Source organism: Danio rerio, chromosome 7 (assembly GCF_049306965.1).
Source record: "Danio rerio strain Tuebingen ecotype United States chromosome 7, GRCz12tu, whole genome shotgun sequence".
Classification (NCBI taxonomy): domain Eukaryota; kingdom Metazoa; phylum Chordata; class Actinopteri; order Cypriniformes; family Danionidae; genus Danio; species Danio rerio.
Window position 1 is genome coordinate 22,702,476 of NC_133182.1, and position 25,948 is coordinate 22,728,423.

At 37.5% G+C, this 25,948-nt stretch overlaps 1 protein-coding gene across 4 annotated transcripts in view; it reads left to right on the forward strand.

Moving 5' to 3' along the window:
- The first annotated feature begins 302 nt into the window (after window positions 1–302).
- Window positions 303–25,948, forward strand: part of fxr2 (FMR1 autosomal homolog 2) — a 42,081-nt gene continuing 16,435 nt past the window's right edge. For 2 of the 4 annotated variants that reach the window (XR_012382322.1, XM_073906274.1), the window contains exons 1-11: window positions 303–883; window positions 3,595–3,647; window positions 6,442–6,535; window positions 9,247–9,318; window positions 17,025–17,173; window positions 17,621–17,714; window positions 17,807–17,923; window positions 20,314–20,484; window positions 20,587–20,665; window positions 20,828–20,985; window positions 21,189–21,275. Coding sequence is in view for 3 of the 4 variants with exons in the window: in XM_073906274.1 (XP_073762375.1) it covers window positions 833–883; window positions 3,595–3,647; window positions 6,442–6,535; window positions 9,247–9,318; window positions 17,025–17,173; window positions 17,621–17,714; window positions 17,807–17,923; window positions 20,314–20,484; window positions 20,587–20,665; window positions 20,828–20,985; window positions 21,189–21,275 (1,125 nt within the window). In the remaining variant the exon portion in view is untranslated. 4 annotated transcript variants of the gene reach the window in all.

Below are 25,948 nucleotides of genomic sequence, written 5' to 3' on the forward strand. Positions count from 1 at the left end.
TTCATGAAACGTACATTTCGGAGTTTTTTGTGAATCAGGAGTGGGTCTGTCGTCAAAAACCAACCAGAGCCACCCAAATATAGCAACTACACAACTGGCGCTAATAGGACAAACCCGGCGAACCAGGAGCCGCGAGCACCGAGTCCGCATCGACCAGCCCCCGACAGCTCCACCAATCAGATCTTCCAGCTGTTAGTAAGTGGCAGTGTGGTAGACCAATCAAAGCCTCAAACTCTGCGCTGGGCGGGGCGTATAGTGGAGAGGGGTGGGGATTTCGGGGTCATTCACAGTCTTGCTGCTCCACTCTGACGGCGTGTGTTGGAGGGGAAGGGTGAAGTAGCACAGCATCACAGTCTTATCAAAGAACAGACGTCCTAATCAACAGCGTTTTCAGATATAACATAGAGGATTTTTACGAGAATCATCCCGACATATGCAGGAGCCGCGAGATCAAGTGCCAGAAGGTGTCGGTGCCCGTTGATTAGCGGCTGCGCTAGCTGTTGTGCTAACACCTCGTTTACATCCACCGTCATCAGACAGCATCAGTCCAGCTTCAGACCGGCCACTAACGGCACTCCCGCGAGCTTCCCTCGCGCTGTAGGCAGCCGTTTTCGAGTTGGCTTGCCTTGCTGTAAGGGGTGTCGGAGCTGAACCCCCTCCCTGTGGCTCCTGTGTTCCCCCGTCACCTTTGCCCCCTCTCTCACCCGAAACACTGGACACACAGAAGCGGCCGGAGAACGGCGAGAGGCCCGTGAAGCTGGGGGTGGTACCGGACTCGCACGCTATCGTAGCGCCTAAAGAGAGGCACAGCCGTGGGGAAGCGACGACGAACATGGACGGGTTGGCGGTGGAGGTGCGCGGCTCCAACGGGGCCTTCTACAAGGTAACTTCATTTAAAATGAACCCATTTTAAACCATAAAGCTCCAGTGTACGCATCAGCGAGCGGGTCGGGACAGCCGAGATGTGATGCAGTCATGTGTATCACTTTCAAAGAGGCCCGAGACCTAATGATCATCGGCCTGGTTGTGTGTGTACAGTGTTGTTTTCTCATTTCTCAGCTATAAACAGGGGAATCACCGAGTCATTTTAGCAGGTTAGCTAACAAGACAAGAAGCCAGTGGCTATATCTCAAAATCAACCGAGGTGCCCTACATAGAAAGCATTTTTGGGAGATTTTATGAGAGGATGAGCAGGTTACTTGGTTTTGAGAGACATGATGGGACATTTCATCAGTGCTTGAAGGGGAAGTTAAGGCCAAAAATGATATTTCTGCCATCATGTATCATCCTCATCTTGTTCACAACCCTTTCTTTATTCTTTGTTCCACAAAAAGGAAAGGCAGTCAAAGTGTGGACCGACAGTGTTTTAATTATTTCCAGGCAGTCTAAGCAAATGTTGTCTGATGTTGTCATTCTTCCTAAATGATGATCACTTTTTATTTTTGGTTTTAACTGTTTAAGATAGATACTCTGTGGCTGGACTAGCTTATTAAAGTGTCAGGTTGGGTCGTTTAATTTTCATATTGGTTGTGAATTCACAGTGATATTCTCTTTGTTTGGTCAGTTTGAGTTCAAGTTAAACAGTGGGAAACCACTTATCTTGCTTTCGTGAAGAACATGCTGTATTACATTTAAAAAAGGTCTCTATATCAATGACTAGAGTATGGATGGTCATGTTATGTCATAGGTTGTGATTTAAGGATAGTACTGTGATTGTGTCGGCTGTTTCAAGCTGTAGAAGTCTGAGGGGCCAAAGCAGGTGGAAGAGGAACAGGTGATCTCTTTGCTGACACCCAACACTCTACAACCCCCTACCAAAACTGACCAACTCTCTTCTTTTCTGGTCTCATCATTTGCTGTCTTTACGTTTTTTTAGGTCTTTTTTAGTCCTAGTAGCACCTATTTTATTTGAATACTCTTTCTTCTTTTCAGGTTTTTAAATGTAGCATTTAATTGTTGCAGGCTTTTCCTTAAATTTGAGTTTACATTGACTATTTACCACTTAATAAAAATAGTTTGGTCTGAGATTTGAAATGTCCTTAATACAGTGGTTCTCAAACTTTTTTCATCAAGTACCACCCTCAGAAAAAAATTCTTTCTCCAAGTACCACCAAAATAAGCAATATTGAAATACAGTAGCGTAGTATGCCCAGTAAAGCAGCTACAACTCTGCACAGTTTAAAAAAAACATGGCATATTACCTCAGAAATAAAGGCTATATGTCATATATGGCATATTATACACATAATTTTTTATAAATGTTGAAATATATGTAGCATGTACATGATATATGTCATTCCTCCGTGTACCACTAGAAGGAAGCCCGCGTACCACTAGTGGTACACGTACCACAGTTTGAGAACCACTGCCTTAATAGATACAACATTGGTTCTAAAGTCTTGGGTCTTGTAACCAAACTATGAGTTGGAGCAAGTATACAGCAAGTATACAGTGTATACATAGTGTAAAGTCTGCCCCAATATTGATGTTTTTTTCCATAAGTCAGAACTTGTAAAATAATTTTTAGTCATGCAGTTTATTTCAATTCAAGCTTCTTCAAGGTTCCCTCAAATGCTATGAATGAAGATGCACATGGAGACCTCCACGTGGCCGGGGGTCTTCGTCATACACTACTTATCTGCCACTCATCCTCTTGGGTCCTGCATGCCTGTAGTGTTACATATCCAGAAATACCACCCTAACGTAAGGCCACCCTAACGCCTCTCCTGCACAGAACTGGCCAGCAGACACTAATATGTAAATTCACAATCTAGTATGTTGGAACAGTTTCAACATGGGACAGTTTATATTAAAAGCCTGCCCAGCTGCTTTTAGTCTGTTTTGCTGACTTGTAAATTAGCAGGCGTTAAATCTTCATTTTTAAAAGCTTGTAAAGGGAGCTCCATTTTTGGACATGTAGATTTACAGCTCTTTTTACGCTGGTTTAGTGTCTTGTCCTATTGACGTGCATAAATTAATACCGTAGGATCATCTTTTATAGTTGGTTCATTATTTGGCAAGCGTGATAATGCAGGTTAATGCATTAAGGGGTTGTATGTATATGCACATGGCTCTAAATAGGCCTGCATACAGTATGTGCTTGTGCCAGTTTTCCGGAAACTAGCCTGCCTCTTCCAAGCAGGTTACATACTGGAACTCGTTCTGTCTAATTTTTTCATTCACCCTCGTCTCAGCCACTTCGTCCCATATTAGGCATTGGCAGTATGTAGCTAAGCTATAATGGGGGTGGCGACTGGGGTAATCGTTTTATGGCAGCTCTGAGGTTAGTAGAGGAAGGAGGAGTGATGGATGAGGAACAGATTTTGAGGAGGGGACTTTGAGTGCCTCCACCCGACCCCTTCAATTACGTCTCACATTCACATGCTACCCTGTACTACACCTGTGACATGCATGTGCCCACGTTTGTGGCATAGGTGTTGCTTCGGGAGCTAAATGTGTGTTAGCACATGCTATGTATATCACATTGCCTCACGCAAGTTTTGTTTGCTCCCTATGTAACTCCCTAAGAAACAGATGCCAACATGATTCAATGGCAAACACTTATGCTGATCATATTTTTTCTTCTTTTTGTAGGGTTTCATCAAAGATGTACACGAAGACTCCCTCACAATAGTCTTTGAAAACAAGTAAGTTGGCTGAGCGTTTCCTGTCCACGCTCTTTCCCAAAGTCTATGCCTCTTTTTACAAGGTTTTGCTAGTGATTGTTCACTTCTGACACCTACACAACCAGCAAAAATATAATGTTAGCCAAAAGGAGTACAGTTTTACCCTGTTTAAAGACAATTTATTGGCTCTTCAAGAGGAAAGTAGTAGCTGTACTGCAGCACTTGCTTATACTGTATACTTGTATATACTTGTATGTTGTATATACTTTAATCATGGGCCGGCATAAGATTCTGATGGTATGATAACCTTGGATAAAAATATCACAGTTTCTCTCTATTGTGATTACTGCTCTACAATATGTGTCTTTTAAATGTCCAGGTTAAAAACAACACCTTTTTCCCTTTAAACACAATATATTTGATTTTGAGAAACATTTAAAGTATTTTGGAGCAGTAAACATGTCAGGCTAAATAATTCAAATGAATCGTTGACTTCTGCTGTCTTCATTAGTTTGAAAAATCACAGATTTCTTTACTACTTAAAACAGCATCTGATACTGTTGTCCTAAAAATGTTTTTCAAAAAATGTAAATAAAAAAATCTTACACATGCCTTAGGAACGATATATCGGAAAATGTTGGTGGTTTTAAAACCTTGACTTTTCCAAATCGTGGTAAACCTTGAAACGGGTTATGCCTAATATACTTTTTCTGTATTTCAAAAAAAGATGCATTGAATTGATCAAACGTTACAATAAACATTTTTTATGTTACAGAATGTCTCCATTTCAAATAAATGCTCTTCTTTTAACTTTATTAACTGTGATTTAATTACAGCAAATGTTACTTGAGCGCCATATTCACCTATTAGATTGATTTCTGGAAGCTCATGTGACACTGGAGAATGGAGAAATAAATGACTGCTGAAAGCTGAACATTGCCATAACAGGGATAAATTAAAATATGTTAAAATAGAAAGCATTTGTTTAGAATGATTGTCACCCTCTTTCAGAAACATTTTTTAAAAATTATGTTAAAAACGTGCTATAGTGGCCCCAAACTTTCAGTTGTTTTTTCAAATATTTAAAAAAAAGTGGACAATCATGTTTTAATTACATTCATAATACTGTTATTAGAAGATTTCAATATTATCATATAAAATGAAATCAGTCTGTATGTGTACAGAAGTGGTCTTATCTAGACCTGGAGGGTATCCCCCAGTATTCATGTTTTTAAAAAGCGTGTTGAGATGCATCTTTTTAATTTGCGTATGAATACACAAATTTGTAAGGTGTACGCATTTTATCTATATTGTTGTAGGTTTATGTATGTATGTATGTATGCATGTATGGTGTGTGCTTGCATATGTAAGGACTATTGTGTGTTGGATCATGTGGAAATATGCTTATAATTCGTGTACATGAATGCTTTTATCTGAGTATATGTGACGTGTTTTTGTGGTCTATTTTAATGCTTTTTAGTTGTTTGTGAGGCACTTTGAGTTGCATGTATGTTGGAAAAGTGCTATACAAATAAAATTTATTATTATTATTATTATTATCCAAATGTTGATAGCGTTAACCCTCTCTCTGTTTGACCTTGGTACACTCGTGCATAATTAAATTATGACGTAAGGCTCAGACAGCAGCACCAAACTGTTGGCTTGTGCCAAAACCATTCAGAAATTGAATATTGTATATGCGACCTTAGGTTTGAGGTATTTCCATCTCTTGCGGTCTCCTTTTTGTTGCACAATTTGAAAATGTCCTTTTCCGTATTCAACCGGAATACTGCCAAGACCAGGTCATTTGGTGCGCAACTCACCATCTTTCCCCACCCCTCTCTTTCTTCTTCGCACCATTATGTCAACCATATATACGCATGTTTAGACATTAAATAAATTGTATTTAATCCTTGTCTCCTATATAAGTGCATTGTTTTTTATGATGGTATAACGGTATTAAAACTCATACCGTTACTATTTTTAGATCCAGCGGTATACCATATTACCATATAGCCACCCAAACGTAGTGTTATCTGATAATTCTCATCTCCCAATCAGCTTGTTTGCTTTAGCGCTTAACTGATAAATCACTTCCACTTTTCCTTCAGCCATGTGCTGGAGCCCGTCTCTCTCAGCACCTGTGCTTACTCTCTCGGGCAGCTGTCAGACAGCTCTTTATAGTTCTCCTGTCCCCCTCTTTTCCCCCTTCACGTCTCCCTACTCCTCCCATCTTTATCTGTCTTTTTTCCCCCTCTCCTGTTTCGGGCTGAGTGAGGTCCAGAAATAGTCCCTTTGAGGTATGCAGGCAGGGGAGTACAGGACAGTGGCCCTGCCATTCTTGGAATGGTTCTGCTGACCCATGAACAACCACGAGCATGATCATCTCTCTGATCATGACCCTGTGCTTTTGGTTTTATTACATCTGTGTATAATAGTGAGTTTAGCTGATTTGGTCAAACAGATTGAGGCCATAACATGTACAAAAAAAAAGTTTGTGTGTGTGTGAGCATGTTTCAGAGCATGCGTTATGCTCATTTCACAAGTAGAGAGCTACAGTTAAGCATCACATCTTATTGTTGACACACTTCATCATCATTTACTTTCCCACCAGATTGATCTTTACTAAACTGACACTGATGTCTGTCCGAGTAAGTGTGCGTTAAATTAAACTGTGCTGCTTCTCTCTGCGTTGAGATTGTTAGGCCAGCGAGTACTGGGTTTTTGGAGGTGTGGTGTCAAATGAGTGAAACTTGAGTTATACCTGTCGTTAGAAAGCTGACTGACAGTTGTGTGTGTGGCTTCTTTCCACAAGCTGGCAACCGGAGAGACAGCTGCCGTTCAGTGACGTGAGGTTGCCGCCCCCAACCGATTACCACAAGGACATTTGTGAGGGAGATGAGGTGGAGGTAAGGATATGTTCACTTTTCCAACACCCTGAAAAAAGACTCCTCATATAAATCATCACTGGAGAAATAGACTTTGAATTGGTCTGCCTCGAAAACGCGTATCAGATCATTTCACATCACTTTGTCTAGCGCTAAAAATGGGCCAATTTTAAAGTCAAACACATTCACAGTCGAAACATTTCAGATCTCATTTACATATTTATTATTTTTCTTAATAATATCAGGTGTAAACAAAGTGCTTTGAAAGTGAATGTTTGATTTAATGTACAGTGATGTCTGCTAAATAATTGAGCAATTGCTTCATGTTGTTTCAGAAAGGTTTTGTTCATTATTCTAATCTATACTTGCATCTTTCCATCATTATACACGCTATTTTTATACAAACACCTTTATTTAAATAGCATTGATTCACAAAGGATGAAAGACTAAACAGCACATTTACAAATTAAAAATTCACTATAAATTACTAGTATATTTTCCTGTGGGTGTCTGACAGCTGAAAACGGATCTGGTACCAGAAATAGGAGCCTCTGTTGCTTTCTACCTGGCACCTATTTGTTAACTATTATCATTATTATTTTTTAGGATGTGCTTTTTCACATTCTGGTTTTAATGCCTGATTATTGAATAAAAAATGACTGTAATTAAATGAAATATTATTAAGAATATTATATGATGTGTTCTTTGGAAGAGTGTACTTGCATTGTGAAGATATTATATTGTCATTCTGACATTATATTATGTGTGGCATAAAATGATCCTAAAATGACAATAATATAATTTATTGCAATATATTTTGGCGCAATATATATTGTACAACAAAAATGGATATAGTGACTGGCCTACCTGATAATCAGTGTTGTGGGTAACGCATTACAAGTAACATGAGTTACGTGATACTTTACTCGTTATTTATAAAAGTAATATTAAAACATTACTTTAAAAAAAAAAAAACTAATAATATTTGAGTTACTTTTTGGTTTATTTAATTATTTAAAAAAACTTTATTATCTGTAATATGTATTAATAATATATACTCAATAATGTGTCTTTTAAAGGTATGTGTAGATTATACAGTGCGCTGTTAATTCCAGAGCTTCTCTATTTAAAAAAAGAGAGAAAAAAACTACTTCTGAAAGAGATCAAGCCTCAGCCTGGTAGTAAAAAGGTGACGCAAAAGTAACTCAAAAAATAATATAATGCATTACCCTAAAAAGTAACTAAGTAAAGCAAGCTACTTTCAAAAGTAACTTTCCCCAACACTGCTGATGATGATATTGGTTATTTTAATTAGCTAAACATAGTTGTAGAATATCAGTATCTATTATTTCTGTTGTCGATCAAAACTAGGAAGTTATCATCAGTTTATTTATTTGGCATTGACTGACTAACAAACTGAAATGCATCGCAAATCTGTTGACAACATTATTAATGAATAGTTTAATAGTCAATTCAAATAATTATTACAAATTAAATCAAGTCCTTTTGTAAAAAGTATTTTTACTAATTTATGGACATCATTTCTTTGCTATCAATTTATTTTATAATGTTCACTGCCTGGCCAAAACAAAAGCTGCTATTTGGTTTTATGAGTCTTTTAGAGTTTGTTATTGAACATTTATTGATGTGATTAATGTTTCTGGCTTCCTTTATGATTGGCAACAAATCATTTAACCCTCGATAATGAACTGTGTAGCTTTATTTATTTATTTTTTTTAAATCTTATTTCTTTATTTTTCCCAAAAGCCATTACCATCCTTAACTCACACATGCACTGGCCCCACACATGCACACACATGGACTGGCTTAAAATTCACTTAAATTCATTGGACTTTATGCAAAACGCATCTAATTGTATACATCTTGTCTTGATCTCTCGTTCATCCTCAGAACTGTCTACTCCTCTCTCTCATCCTCTATTTTCGCACTACTATTTATTAACTTACATTTACATATAACATATTGTATATAGCTCTTGTTCTGCTGCAGAACTGTTTACTCAGATCCCCATACCTTCCTCTCATCCCGTATTTTTACACTGTTGTTAGAATAATCTGCTCAATCTTGATCTCATCAAGTATGTACATTATGTACATTGTACATGTGCACAGTGACAATAAAAGGAATTTAATTCTATTCTATCCTATTCTAAACCACTATATTAGAAGCACATGATCAAATAAGATTCATTGGGCCCAAATTCAGAAAGAAGGCTTCATTTTGACACTTTATTTGCAATTGACTTCAACCCCACCAAAAGATTAGAGATGAGCTGGAGTACATTTTAAAGAGTAGTTCTCCTCATAGTCCTAAAAAATAAGTGAGGGTGCTTCCGTTGCCAGTGCAAGATCTCAGCCAAATATGAATGCAACTCTTGATGGAAATTAACCTTTTGCAATGTCACGATGCAATGATGAACGCACACTGTATTCAAAAATAAAGGCGATCCACTTAAATTAGAGTTGTTGTTTTTTTTTTGACTGGGCATTATATGTTGGGCATTTTTGATTTTTATCAGTAATCTATTCAGAAACGGGTGGTCTACTGTGTCCAAACAAACCTGACATAGTCTACCTTGTCTTATTTTTTACCATTCTCAATACACTCTTTATAGTAAAAAGAAATACTAATTAATTTGCTGTTTTGTTTTCACACACAGACCATTTCTTTTCGTGCCAAACACACTTACCAACCTGGTCCTTCTCTTGCAGGTTTACTCCAGAGCCAATGAGCAGGAGCCCTGCGGCTGGTGGCTAGCGAGGGTGAGGATGATGAAGGGAGAGGTAAGTCAGGCCCAGGTGTGCAGGCGACCACTGCATACATAAGCACATGTTTGATCAGATGTGGGTTACGGGCTCTGAATTTCAAGGCTTCTGTCTCTCATTATTCACTCGGTTGGCCTCCGAAGTTGAGTCCAAAGTGAATATATGAATTTTGATGGAGGGTGTTTCGGGTCTTTTTGGGTCTCTCTGCTCTAGCGGGCCTTTAGCACACACACACACACACACACACACACACACATCTGCAGCACTGACCCAGTTCCCCATAAACACTGGAGTGATCTCATTTATTGAGTCAGACTGAACCTCCTGGTGATCTTATGGCAGATTGCCTTAAGCTGTAGAATATAGGTTCTGTATGCATGAGCAAGATCAACAACTGGAAAATTTAGCTCTATTTAAGGATAGCTGGAATTTTCTTTATGCTTCTGTCAGATTTTGGTCCTGGGTTAAAGGAAAGCTCTGGATTTTTGACTTTGCATTCTGAACATGGTGTCAGTATCGCATTAAATATTGTTTATCTGTTTATTAAGCTTAAAGCAGGGTTCAACGCTAAGGATTTTTTCTACTGGCCCGATCGGGCCAGTGGTTCTGATTTTTACTTGCCCGGCCAAAATTTTCACTGGCCCCACCTAAAAAAAAAGTTAATAGCTATTTGACTTTGTGTGTGTGTGTGTGTGTGCGTGCGTGTGCGCGCGTGTGTGTGTGTGTGTGTGTGTGTGTGTGTGTGTGTGTGTGTGTGTGTGTGTGAGGCTTAACGAGGTTAATTAGGTTAACTAGACAGGCTATCGTAATTAGGCAAGTTATTATATAACGATGGTTTGTTCTGGAGACAGTCTGAAAAACAATTAGCTTAAGGGGCTAATAAATTTGACCTTAAAATGGTTCATAAAAAATTAAAAACTGCTTTCATTCTAGCCAAAATAAAACAAATAAGACTTTATTCAGAAGAAAAAATATTATCAGACATACTATCAACATTTCTTTGCTCTGTTAAACATAACTTAGGAAATATTTTAAAAAGAAAAAAACAACAAAGTGGGGCTAATAACTCTGACTTCAAGTGTATATATATTTACAGTAATTTTTTTAAGTTTTTTAAGGAAAATTATTCAGTTAAGCAAGGCTATATTTATTAAATGTAAAAAAATTTAAATTGTTAAATATTCATCAACATTTTAAATAACTGCCTTGTTATTGTATGCAGTTTCAAATAAAATTATTACTCCAGACATTATTGCTTTTATTACTATTACCATTAATAAATATAATAATAATTAATATTAGTGATTTCTGAAGGATAATGTGACTGGAGTAATGAAGCTGAAATTTCATCTTTAAAATCACTGGAATAAATGAATAAATTAAATGATAAAGTACTTTTGAACAGTTATTTTATGCAACAATTCACAATTTGTATTTATGATGAAATAATTGCAGCCTTGGTGAGCAGAAGAAGTTTATTTTAACATATATAACAATTATACTTACCCCAAACTTTTGACCAGTTGTGTATAGAATATTTTATAAGCGAAAATGTGCACTTTAATTTTAACAACCCACAGACATCGTCACCAAATACAAATCAGAGAGGTCAGACTTTCTTATACAGAGCCTCATTTCAATTGTCAGGTTTTGTAAAAATCTATCTATTGAATTAATCAATCTATTAAAGAAACGTTGGCTAGAATTCTGCATTTTAGGCTTACATTATAGAGAGACATAGCAGATGAACGGAGACTTCATCAGATCGCGAAGAAGATCAATGTTGATCTGTCTTTTGAGCTGTCAGTGCGGAAATGAACAAAACAACAGGCCTAACCCAACATATTATATGATTAAAATATGGAAAAATGATCAGATATTAACTTCAGTCAATTTTCCTAATGGATAAACAGAGATCAGGCTGGATAAACAGCTCTCTTTAATATTTCAGCATGCTTTCACTTTCGCATTTACCGGTAAGAATGACATCTCGCCCTGCTCATCATTCTCTCGTCATATAGCCGTATATATGGCTAATACACAATCATAATACACTGTGACATAGCCTGGGTGGTTAGTTCGTTGCATTGTTTTGTTTTCTCACTACAATCGATCCGCTCAATAGGGCAGAGACCGTCTCATTCAGGCGATTTTAGACTGATTGATTTGGCGCGGATGCGAGCGCTGAGCGCAACTGCTGGAATTATGCCAAACAAACCGCGCTAACGGGGGAAACGAGACAGATTCCGAAACAAACGTCTATGTGTGAAAGCACCGTAAGATTGTATTTGCACACAATTGACAGACAGTCGCAGCACGCAGCTCTGGCTCGATCTGGCAGGCAAAAAGGCAGCACTGGCCCAATCGGGCCAGTAACATTCTGTACACTGGCCCGAGTGTCTCGCACGCTGGCCCCGGGCCATCGGGCAGTCCTTATTGTCGAGCCCTGTAAAGGTCCCGTGAAGTGCCTTGAACTGTGCATTTTTATTGTTAGATAGTGTGCGTCTTTCTGCTTTTTTATGAAGGCATTTATGATTTCCTTGTGATTCAGTGGTGTCTACTAGCTGATATTAATGAGGTGGAATAAAATGCATAAAGGTTTATTTAAAATGTAATAATGGAAGATTTGTCTATTTTATTGTAAATTGATTTTCACATCTGAATTGTTTCTGTTTATAATCAACAGCAGAACCTCGCTTGAATTCAACCTGGAACATTAGAGTTAAACGTATGGTACAATGCTAGCATGAACTGTAGGATCTAACAACCTAAAACAAACATTTTAAACAAACTTCCAGTGGCTGGTGAATAGAGCTGTGAGATTTGGGGAAAATATTTAATCGCAAATTTATTTATGTTTGACAGATATTGCGATTTTGATTTGTGATTTAATTTTGTAGTCGAGCATCAGCTCAAATCTGTATTGTAGTGTTAGTTTAAAAAGAAACTTAAAAGATATTAACTTGTATTAGCTATTAACTTATTTTTCTTTGATATTAATTTGTCTATTAATGCTTCTGAATGGCAGACGCCATTATCCCACTCGTTCGTTTTTTCCTGTTTTTGTTTAGTTTTTTTATTGTGGGTGTTCCGCGTAATTCCATTGCACAATTCTAATTGGGCAGAATGAAAGTTTGTTTACTCAATTGGCTAGTAAGACTATCACACAAAGACAGCAGTCATGCATTTGCTTTGGGTTGGGGAAGTTAAATAATATATATTTAATATCGCGGCTTCTTGCAATTTTAGCTAATCGCAACATTTCAAATTGCGACTCAATTTCGATTAATCACACAGCTCTACTGGTTACGATGCTCTGAGACAATGAAAACTCTTTTAATGTGAGCTGCTAACATGAAAACATCTCTGTGCTGCTTATAAGATTAAATACTTCTACAATTCCAGCCTACTCTTTATGACTTGATAATTGATCTTTCGCTAAGCCCTGCCCTTCTTAGTTACTGTTGCTACACCTGTCAAGCTTTCAAGCCTGACACGACTTTTACAATGTGTAAGCACCGGTGTCAGACATTGCCAGGGATATAATGTAATTTTTGGCAAACAGGTGAGATATCCGAGAAAGCCAGACAAAAAAAAGGACTGCATTACTGTATGCATTACAGGAGTATATTCACGACATAATAGGCAACCGATTAGAGAATAAATCAATCAAAATTGAAGCTAGCTTAGCCTAGCTGCCTCATACGCTAACCATTCAACAGCTTGTGTTCTCTTTATTAATGACTGAAAAACAGCTGCTGGTAATGCCTAGTTCACACTAGAGGATTTTAAGCCTGATTTGAGCCCGATTTGGAAGTTAACGAGCTCGCCGACAGATCGGGCTGTGATTGGGAAGAAATCTGCGTGTGCTCGGCGCTCGCCGCTCTTTATGTGTGAACTACTGACCAACACATCAACGAGGCTCGCTGACGCGTCGCCGACACCTCGCAGACGGAAATCCAACATTCAGCATGCTAAATATTCCAGAGCAGTCGGCCGACTCAACCCCACGTGCGGTCAGATGTAGTGACGAGCTACAGCCAATGAGAGAGCATATCAGCATGAGCTGCGTGCCTGTGTGTTTAGGAGCTCAGCAGAAACATCTGTGATTGGTCAGAATGGGCATCAGTGCACTCACTTCATTCAGCGTTAGCACAGACATGAGAGTAGGCTATATTAACAGTGGAACTAGAATTCTGTAACTATTAGAATTACCATACTGCTCATTCTGATCGTTCTCATATGAAACGCCATATTGTCAAATCATATTTACATTCAAAGCTATTATTGAGATATTAAAATTAAGCTTTGAATGTCTGGCATCATATTTAATGTCACCATTACCCTAAAAATATAATATTTTTTTTGGTAATACAGCCTATAAATATGTAGTTAAGATACTAAAACAAATTTTCCTCCCTCAAATTTTCATTGGCTGTGGTTTGGTAGCTTGAATGAGCTGATGGGGAATGAGATGTTGTCAGATCATGTAGTGTGTGACCCCCCTCTTGTGGATCGTTCACGGAGTGTTGCGTAGTGTGAACACCACAGAGATCAAAAGACAAGTCATGTAGTGTGAACAGCACAGTGATCTGCTGATGTTTAAAATCCTGTAGTGTGAACTAGGCTTTAAGTATATTGATCGCAAGTGCTCAGTTTGTAATCGCATCTCTGTTTTGTTCTGTTAATTTGTAATTTCAAATATTCGTAGCTTGAAATAGATGGAAATATAAAGTTCAGTATGGTTAGCAACAGATTTGCATATTTTCAGGATCAATAACTCATGACCAATTCGTTATTTGTATGACGAAGTTACTATGGCGAAGGCTTAAACGGAGCAGTGCTCATAATATCGAGCGAAAAAAGAAAAAGACGACCGTAAAGCAAAACCTGCTTTGTATTTTTGTAGGAAACGCAGTTTAGATCCGTTTAGGGTAAGAGGTGTGTGAGTTATTGCCATCACTGAATGTGTCAGGAATATCAAAACAAAACCAACTTAACTCCGCTCCTTTAGCACCCCTCACAGAGCTTGATCCACACTGGCATTTCTCCTCTTGGGTTTTTGGTTTTGAAAAGGGAAAACATTTCACCATCCCGTCTAAACTTTTAGGATACCGGGTATCAGATTTGCACAATCCATAAGCACAACGCTATGGCCTGTTTCCCTCGCTTGAAAGCTTGACACTGCCCCTGCGCGTAGCTACGGTTGCTAAGCCACGATTGGTGGGTGGCGGTTTTTGGGTGTGGCTTAGCGAAGGGTCAATTGCACTAGACCAGACATGTCCAAAATAGGGCCCACGGGCCAAAGTTGGCCCATTGTAACTTTTGATTTTGCCCATTGTCTCATCTGATAGGAAAAGTGAGTACGATGGAGAGGTTTGGGATGAACACCTTAAACACAGAGATCATTTTGTCTAATTTGACGTAACCTTTTTATTATTTGTTTTATTGCTGAGCTACAAAAAAAGCAAACTGAGATTAAATGTTTCAGTCAAATGTTGAAAATGAGTGACTTTTTAAAAATTCTAAATATTGTCTCTTGATTTATAGAAGACTATGCAGAAGACATCAGCGAGCGAAAAACTTGTAGTTCTGTTATGAATAGAATGTTTTTGTTTTAATTGTAATAAGTTCATTATTAAATGTTTAAAAAAAATCTGTATTAAGGTTAATATTAAGCAAGGTTTTCTAGTCTTTTGCTAAACATCTTTTAATAAATTAGTCCAATTACCCATGCCACCTTCAGCCCACTACCATCAATCAAGTTTGTTTTTTGGGCCGTCATAAGGAAAAGTTTGTCCACGCCTGCATTAGACTTTATCACTTTTTATTTCTATTTAGCACTTGTGATCGTTTATTTTAGACATAGGGTGCTTCTGGCAGCATTTCATATTTCATTTTAATTACTGAAACTGTTAATACAAAAGTATTAATGTACTCTCTAATCCTTCTTAAAACTTGTTTGCCGTCCACTGTTTGCTGACACGAAGTCTTTTTCGAACGTGCTTCACACATTGTGGCCTAATTAGGTTAAGGCAGCACATGGGTTGACAGTCAGACCTCTTACAGTGTTGCATGAAGCACCGGGGAGATGTCGTCTCCCTCTTGCACACATTCACTGGGCCAGTCGAATAATGGGACGAATTTAGACTTGACTTTTGACTGCATTCCAGTTCATTGAGCATAGTTGCACGTTTCTGCTGATATGAGATGTGGCTTCTCTGGCTTATTTTAGGGTTTGTTTTGCAGCACTATGGGCTGTTCATAGATTATCTTCAAATCGATTTTCTTCCCCACTGCTTTTACTGCCTTACAGACGGCAGATACTTAATGTTGCCTTAGTGCGACTGAAGCCATCTTGCAGACAGAAGCAATGAGCGTGTGCTGTGCTAATGCGTCTCATCACATTGACTAATTACTGTCATTTTGAGCTAGTGGTCTCGCACAACAAAACCGTCTTTGAGCAGCTTTGCTCTGTTTGCTGTGTCTTTAAAGTTGCGAGGTTGTGAAAGAGGCCATTGTGACTTGTGTAATAAACAGTCAGCTGGTCATTATCACAAAAAGAACCAGACTGGTTGATTAGGAGGCAAATTTAAAGCTGTTTGTGTATCCAACTTGTTAGATGCCTAATTGTCAAATAAATAAACGATTTTATTAAGTGTTCGAAAATGCGTCTTTGCTATTTTAATATAAAACATTTGATCTCACAGTTTCAGTTTACCATCTAACCAGATTCCAAGATATTTGTAGCAGTCTACATAATCACTGTCAGTACCGTCCAATGAGGACATTTTAGGAGGAAACTCAACATGTGGAAAATTTCAATTAAAAAACATAATTTTTATTAGTATTTAAAACTAAATTTAGATTGGTAAAAGCATGTTGGTTGCTTAAACTGGCTTGCAGTGAAGAAAGTGCAGTAGTCGGAGAAGAACTAGATCCATAAATGATGGTATCATCAGGGTATAGATGTATGCAAGAATTACCTGCAGCAGTTTACTGTCGTACCATGGCTGCAGCAGGTGCAATGATACTATGCAGCACCCTGCACTTGCACCACCAGTTAGAATCAGTGTAAAATCATTGCGCCTACTGCAGCCAAATCCAGCTAATGGTTTAATCCGATTCAATGGTTTATGCTAAGCTAAGTTAAAAGTGCTCCTGCCAGATCTAGAAATAAGTTCAATGGATTCAAAAATGGTAACTGTTTAAAGTGGAGGGTTGCTTTGACAGGTCACGTGCATGCAGAAATTTTGTTTCGTTATGTAATGTATTTTTTATTTAACCAAGGCTATTTTCATGGCAAGAACATTTCAATTTTTAATATAGAATTAAAAACAATAAATAAATGAATAAATAAATTAAATTAGATTTTTGACACTGGTACATTAGAAAAATTCTTTAAAAAATCCTGGTGTCCTTAAAGAAATGTCCTTAATAGAGTTCATTTCATAAAAAAGCCTTCTGGAATCATTAAAAGCAGCACAGTCCAGTAACATGTTTTACAGTAAGGGGAGTTGTGCAGTGCAAACATTGAGTAGGGTCTTCTTCACCTTTGAGCAATATGGCATGGGTTAATCTTGTATGTCCAGTACGACATCTTGTAAAAACCTTTTGATCAAATCAAGTCTTAAAATGTCTCAACTCTGTTTGATATTTCAGGTTAAATTGGGTGAAATGTGGTGATAGGCATTGTGGTGTCTGTTTTGTTTTTGTCTTTACAGTTCTATGTGATCGAGTATGCAGCCTGCGACGCCACATACAATGAAATTGTCACATCAGAGCGAATCCGGCCTGTCAATCCCAACAGCCCCTCGGCTCAAAACTCCTTCTACAAAGTCCCCATCGCTGTACCAGAGGATCTCAGAGACATGTAAGCTACATATGCAGCATTCTGATGGTCTCAAACTTGTGTTTCCATATCTTCTCATGTCAAGACATTGTGTACATTTGTAATTTGGTTGTTTGATTTGACCAAATGAGGTCAGTGCAGTCTTCAACAAAACACTAAAGGAAAATATGATTTGGGCTACATTATTCACCTGCAGCAACATTGTTTTTTTTTACATAATGGGCTTACATGTATCATCTGTCAAGAACATCAGACAACATTTATTCAGGAGGTGTTTTCAAGCTATTTTCCAATTTTATTTAAATAATTTTGATCCATGTTTGGCCAATGCAGTTTAAGGGTTCAGTTTTATCAATGTGTTGTAATGTCACTTTGTTTAATATAAAAACTGGGTCTTGAAGAGTTCTGAATTGAATATGAGGTTTGGAAATAACTGTTAATATTTCTTTTTCTGTCTAAACCATGCAGCTGTTTGACCGAAAATATCCACAAAGACTTCAGGAAAGCAATTGGAGCAAATTGCATCTTCTATAACACCTCTACACACCAACTAATTGTCCTGGTCAGCGTTTAGTTTTTATTTGATCTTTTTAATAGTGATTTTTTTGATACTGATAGCTTTGTGTCTGAAGATGTGCATTTGCTTCTCCTCAGTCTACAAATGAGTCTACAGTGAAACGAGCTGGGCTACTGAGTGACATGCACTTCCGGAGTATTCGCACCAAACTCATGCTGATGTCCCGCAACGAGGAGGCCACCAAACACTTAGAGGTAAACTCATGCAATATTTGTATTTATTTTTATTTATTCAGTTAATCATGAGCATTTAACGGAAATCACAAGTTCAAGATTTCATAAATAGCCTTGTCTGTGAATGGATTTCTAAAACTTCTTGTTTTACTGAATTTTAATGGAATATTGTATTAACAATCATTTCAAGAAATTTGAAGTGCAATTGTGTCAGTCATGTTAAAAATGTGATAATGATTTTATACACCATTTAAGGTTGCTTTCACACCTAGATGTTTGTTTCGGAACCTGGCGTGTTTGCCTCTTCAGCTTGGTTTGTTTGGCATATGTAAAGACCACAATTGCACTCTGATCTGCGCCAAAACAATCAGTTCGAGAATAAGGTGGCCTTTACCTAATTGTATTAAGAAAGCAATACGATCCAGCGAACTAACTAACCAGCCTATATCACAGTGCATTTTGGTTATGGAATAGCCATATATACGGCTATATGAAGAGAGAATTATGAGTATGCCTGCATGTCCTCCTATATGTGTGTTTTTGTGTTTCATGTAATAAAAAAAAGCATGCTGAACTATTAATGAGAGCTGTTTATCCGAACTGCAACTGCTGTGTATGAGGAAGTCTTGCATCTAATTTATATGTGGTGACTGTCTGTGGCTGTCACCATTCAAAATTAAAGTGCAACTTGTTATGTCTTATTGCTCATCGTCATCAATTAAAATAAGGACATATGACAGCTGAGCTGAATTTCGGAAAGTAAACCAAACTCTGCCCAGTGTGAGGAGAGTTTACTCAACTGTGACTTGTTATCTATTTGGGTCTGTTTAGAAACTTTGTAGTGCGAAAGTGAACCACACCAAGAACAAATCGCAACACTGTACCAATTTTAATCCCTGTTTCGGAGCAAAGATGAAGTTAAGGGTGCAGTAGGTGATCAGCCTAAATGCTAACTGGTTAGCATAATATCTTTCTAAATATAGTCCCTCCCCTGTGGTCCAAAGCCAAGCATCCTGGACTCATGAACGTGCACATTAAAAATGACAGAGACACACTAGATCATGTCATTCGCCAGTTAGAAAACTTTATAGTACTTTATAATACTACAATTCCCATCGAAAGCATGTTTTCATTTGTGTAGTTAGCAAGCAAAACTTATCATCAGTCAGAAATAGTGGAAAACCACTTCTTACAGTAGATATTTATTTTGTTTCATAACAAAACATCAGTACATTATCGATGCTTTAAAAAGTACTTTATGAAACTGAGAATAGTCACATCCCTCATTCACCGGAAGATTTCAGTGGCTGAACACACTTCTGTGCATGAACCATTCGTAACAACAAAATCTGCATAAGCTTTGCATGACTAAAATGGTTTTAAAACATGACATCACCTGTTTAAAAGAAATACTTCAGCCATGGTGTCATCCTTTCTCCAGCTGGAAAAAGTAACTCCAATACTGATTCAGGATTTTAGAGTTTTGATTCAGCATTTGTTTTTACTGCTGTCACTTGTGTCCACATGACCGCATGAACGCGGATCTGAGTGAACAGAGGTGCGCAGATGTACAAAATTACATTTGCTGACAGACCGTTTGGGCTACTTTATTAGAATTATGGGGAATTATCGGCACTACAATGTTTAATTAAATGATCTTATTTTAGTCTTACCCAGAATATAAAACTACATATAATTACATTTAGATCATTTACTTTAATCATTACTATAGGAATCTACAGAGTCTTTCAACCAGTACAACAAAAAGTGTTTCTGAAGACAATCACCTACTTCACCTTTTATACCAAGCGAGCTGCATTTTACAAGTCAAACTTTTCTGTTTTGCCAAATATAAATGATTCCAAACAAAGCTAGGGCACCAAATTTGTAAATTTCTGAACAACACTGGTGTTTCATTACTGATTCCTGAAGAAAATGTTTTAGAAGGATCCAAAATGAGCCATCATTTACTTGGTTCTGAATAAATCCGATCTGTTAAATGATAAAACAGCTTTTATTTATGACATGTAAGACAGGTCTGAACCTGCTGAGATACGAGTAGAAATGCTCATTTGTTTTTAAATTGAATATTCAAACATATATATTTTAATAACTCCATATTAAGTCACCCAAATAAGCAAATGCCATCTATGCTTCTCTCATTTAGGCAGAGCTCACTGGTTTTTTGGAGCTAACCCTGCAGCTTAACATTTGTGGAATATAAACTCCTACCCAGTCTTGGTTACACCAATTGTGCATTCTCTTGGTTTACTATTTGTTTGTTTATTTTATTTTCACATCTTCTTTACTTGTTTAGGTTTTTTTTGGTTACTTATCTGCGCATCCATGCTGGATTCCCCCTTGTGGTTTAATTAAGCAGACAGCCAGCTCAACATTGTGTGTTTTTGCAGACAAGTAAACAGCTGGCGTCTGCGTATCAGGAGGAAGTGAAGGTGCGCGAGGATCTAATGGGTCTGGCTATTGGCTCGCATGGTGCCAACATCCAGCAGGCCCGCAAGGTTCCCGGTGTCACCGCCATCGAGCTGGAAGAAGAGAGCTGCACATTTCGCATCTATGGAGAGGTGTTGACATCATTTCTTGATGTTTGACTTTGATGCATAGAACGTGAGTGGCAGCAGTGGTTTCATTCTTTTTAAACTGTTTATTTTGTTTGCTCACTTAAGACCCCAGAGGCAGTCAAACAGGCCAGAACGTATCTGGAGTTTAAAGAGGATTCTTTCCCAGTGCCAAGGAATCTAGTAGGTGAGTTGGCTTTCTGCTTATCTGACACATTTTGTTTGGACTTCTGGATGTGGTTCAGTTGCGGACAGACATTAGCTAAGCAAAAATGTTGAAGATCTGCCAAAGCCTGAATTATCTCACCTAACAGTTCTCTTTCTTTTCTGTTCTTTTTATTCACAACAGGCAAAGTTATTGGCAAAAATGGCAAAATTATCCAGGAAATAGTCGACAAATCGGGTGTGGTTCGGGTTCGGATTGAAGGGGACAATGATAAAAAGCTGCCCAGGGAGGAGGGAGGCAGGCAGGGGGCTGGCAGAGACAACATTGTCAGCAGCCAAGAGGTGAATGAGCCGCCCACCTGATACAACACACCGCTCACTGTTATAGCTAAATAAAACCTCAGCGAGGAAAACAACACATTATTAGCAACACACTGTTTATACACTTATTCTCAGCATTTGAACCTGAAACGTCTGAAATGGCTTGTGAATTTACTAACAATCTTACTGCTATTCCTCTTTTCCTTTTTGTATTTTTTTTTCAGGGAACGGTTCCCTTTATCTTTGTTGGAACTAAAGAGAACATCAGCAATGCTCAGGCCTTGCTTGAATACCATGTAGCCTACCTCCAGGTTAGTTTGTTATGCTGCTCTGGGAACTAGTTTGACTCTTTTTGCACTTGCATTTCACCCTAAAACCTGAATTATATTTTGTTTTCATTTATGCAGAATTCTTTAGTGTGCTCTATTTAATAGCCTGCACAAACTCTGATCTGTGATCCATGCTAATTAGAAAAATTCTTGTCCAATGTGTGCACTTTTTCTCTCCTAAAGCCTGATTTATACTTCTGCGTCAAGTGACCGGCATAACCTACGGCGCATGCAACGCGCGTGGCTGTGCATTTATACTTCTGCGCGCTGTCTCTGTTGGTCTGCATTACACTTCCGAAACGCTAGTTGGCAGTGAGATGTAAATCTTCCTCTGTGTCGAGTTTCTTCGCTGCTTTTTTGCTTTTCCTGAACATTTCATGTACAAGAGGCTCAAACTCGCTCATTTTGAGGCAGGAACCGGCTGACGTGCAACAACTTTAACTATGAGGTAAACACAAAACAAAACTTTCCATCCGGAGCTCCTTCACTGGACTCCACACTTGTAAACAATCGCTCGCGCGGCGTCGCGCCATTCACGTGGCTCTCGGTCCCGCCCAGACTCGTCAGCGCTACCAAGCCGACCAATCACAGAGCTTGCGCTAAGCGTTGTTGCGACATGTAGTTACATTTTTTTGTGAGGTGCACGTCAGTGACGTCGATGGCCACGGCGAAGGGCTATGCGTCAGCGCCATAGCATACGCCGGCGTTTGACGCAGAAGTATAAATCAGCCTTAAGGTTGAGCATATTTTTGCAATCATTTAAAGCAGTGTTTTCCAACCAAATTCCTGGAGGACCACCAGCACTATAATGGTCTGTCACACCCATTACAGGTCTTATACTCTCTGCTAATGAGCTGATAATCTGCATCAGGTGTGTTTGGTTAAGACATGGAAAATGTGCAGAGCTGGAACATCCTCTAGGAATGTGGTTGAGAAACACATATTTAAAGTAAATTTGTAGATAGTAGTGGTGGGATGTTTTACGAAATTGTCAGTTTGCTTTATATCGACTTTACAGTTTGATTCGGTTTTTAAAATAAATAAATAAATAAAAATAAATTCTAAATTGAAATACCATTCAGAAATACTATACATCAGCATAAAATACCTTATCTGTCATTTACAGTATTTTAAAGGTTTTTCATAAGGCCATGTAGTCTAATTTCAGTCCTGTTTTTTTTTATGTAGTCAATTTTTGTTGGTTAATGATAATTTTAGCTGCTGTCATTCAAAAACCTTCCATAAATGTGTGCTCTCACTTTAGACTCAGACTTAGCTGACTGTTAAATATAGGTGTTCTGGCTTTATCTTGTGTGCATTCAGCCCAATTTGTTGCAGCACAAGAACATGTTGAGTAAAAAAACAAAACATGTGAGCTGAGAGAGAATCATGCACAAGTATTGTGTTTACGTCTTATCTTGCTTGAATTTTGAAAATTTAAACTGATGAAACTTGAAACAAGTTAGCAGCATTAATTGTGAAAGCGATGTTATACATGCTGAAGAAATGAACAAAGTTAAAACGTGATGGGACAGAATAAGGCATGGGCCGGTATTCTGACGGTATGATAACCTTGGATAAAAATATCATGGTTTTACGATTTTACGACTCGAGATTGTGATTACTGCTTAAAAATAAGTTATTTTAAAATGCCTGGGTATTAAAACAACAACCTTTTTCCCCCATTGAACACAATATTTATTTTAAGAAACATTCAAAAATATTTTAGATTTTGAACATGTCAGGCAAAACTATTTTTTAAAAATTCACTGACTGTGTCATTAGTTTTAAAATTACAGATTTCATGACTTGAAAAGGCATCTTTGGATAGCTTTCTTTTTTTTGGATATAAAGTAAAGCCACTGCACTTTTCAGGTCTACAGCTTGCTTGAATGTTAGTGTAAATGACTTGATTTTCAAACAATTCCTGAATCGTGGGCTGACCAGAAGCTTTTGATGTTTAGGGTTCTTTTGCTGTAAATACTGTTGCCCTAAAAAACTAATGAAATAGTCGTAAAAAACGCATTTAAAAAAAACACACAAAAAAACTTGCAAAAACCTTTGGAACGGTATAAAATAAAATGTTTGCAGTTTCAAAACCTTGACTTTTCCAAACCACGGAAAACCTTATTGCCCCATGCCTAGACAGAATACAAGGCAGTGGGCCATACTTATACATCAACAAACTGCTTCAAGCATCCAAAACGGAGGCGCAGGCATGACAGAGAGTGCTGTAGATGGCAGATAGCCATTCTGTGGGATTGCATATTTCAGTCAGACACTAAAATACCCTAAACACTCGCTTCCCTGTAAAATTATTATTTTTTTATTATTTAAAAAGGATGAACCATATGGTACACGTGTACTGAACCATGAGGAGATCTGTATGGTTTGTTGTTGTTTTTTCACAAACTGTCCCATAACCATAACCAGTAGATTAAATTATTAAATTCAGTTCATGTTTAATTCTATGGCGCTTTTACAATGTAGATTGTTTCAAAGCAGCTTAACATAGAAGTCCTAGTAAATTGAAACCGTGTCGGTCCAGTTTTCAGAGTGGAAGTTCAGTTTAGTTCAGTTCAGTGTGTTTTAATTTTCACTGCTGAAAGTGCAAACAATGAAGAGCAAATCCATTGATGCGTAGCTCCACAATTCCCAAACCAAGCAAGCCAGTGGCGACAGTGGCGAGGAACAAGACTACACAAATTGACGAAAGTAATGGGGAAAAGAAATATGTATCTTTTTATCTCCTCACACATGCATTCCTTAAAGGGATTGTTCATCCCAAGATGAAATTTCTGATTTCTTCTTTCTCATGTGGTTTTAAACATTTATGATCTTGTGTTGAACACAAGATGATGTTTTGAAGAAGGCTGGTTGCTGAAACCCATCGACTTCCATATTAGGAAATAAATTGCTTTAGAAGTCAACCAGCATTTGTCTAAATATCTTCTTTTAAGTTCAACAAAAGAAACTTAAATAGATTTTGAACAAGGGTGAGTAAATGATGACAGAACTATCATTTTTATGATGACTATCCAGTCTATCCCTTACTTTTGCCTTCTACAGTAGTCATGTTCTGTAATGTGTATTTTTGCCGTCACCTAAAACTTTTGCTGTTAGTTTCTCCCAATTTGTGTTTTGGTTTGGTTTGCTGCTGCCACCTTGTGGAAAAATAATAACCCAATGTATTTATGGATTACTTGAATATAAAAAAAATATTCACATAATAAGTAGTTAATAGGATCACGTGTGTATTGTGCTAATGATTGGTTTAGTCAGGCGCACACACTTTATTTTACATATCCAGAGTATGTGTGTATGCGTGCGTGTGTGTGCGTGTGTGTGTGTGTGTGTGTGTGTGTGTGTGTATAGATATATAGATATAATTTTTTTATTTATTTTAATTTTTTTGCGTATAATGGTCAGCTGATCTCCTACTTCATGGAAAGCTGTTGGTCATCTTTAATGGCTGACTGATACTTAAAATACCCCCATTGGGGCTAGATGCGATGGGGGAGGGAGGGGAGTGTGGATTACATGCCATCTCAATTTAGCTCTCTCCAATGGCCCCAGCTCTGCCACATTGCCCCTCACCATCAGCGTTCAGCTGCTGTTTCACACTGACACCTGTCACATTCTGATTTGACACCGTCACACACGTTTACAGATATGGTGCATCCAGTGAAAACCCACTCCAATAAATGCTGTCAGTGCAGAAAAATCTTGCTCAGTAGATGTCAAGTTTGGGCCACCACTCTCGCAACAACCAATTATTTCATCAGCCTTTATAGGAAGAAATAAAAATTAGGTGGTCTACTGTGGCAGTTTTGTGCATTAGTAAAACAAACACTATTGTAGTAATGTTATGCAGCAATTTTTCCACCATTTGCTATTAGAACATGAGGACCTGGGAATATAACGTTGGTAAATCTTAATATATTTTATATAATTTTAATAATGATTATATTAAAATTATATATAAAGATTAAATTATACTGTATTTTATTGCATTATAATACAATATTTAGTCATGTTGTCTTCAATGTATATTATATTATTACATATTTAATTAGGCCCGAGATCATTGTATATCAAGGATCCCCAAACTCTGTTATGAAGGGCCAAATACCAAACTTGATTGAGGGCAGTTGGCTGAAAATAAATATGTCAAGCTGTATAACAAAGTTGCCATAGATAATGTTAAATTTATAGAAAACACGATTTTAATCAGATTAAGTAATGCATTTATTTATTTATTTATTTATATATATATATATATATATATATATATATATATATATATATATATATATATATATATATATATATATATATATATATATTAGTATTTACACATTATAATTGATCTTTTACAGTATAATGAAAACAATAGAATTACATTAATAACTCAATGGAGTTTAATGCCGAATAGACTAGTCAAGCTGCACCTGCCTTTGCCTTGATTTGCTCAGATTAAAGATTAAAAACAATATTTAAAGGTTACATAAAAATCAACATACAAATGAAAAGCATCATCCTTTAAATTGTGTGTTTATGTTAAATTTACAGCACAGCAGTAGTGTCAGCTGCACCAGGTAAAATTTTCTTACACCTTTATGGTAACCAAATGCATGAAAAATAAATACAGATCA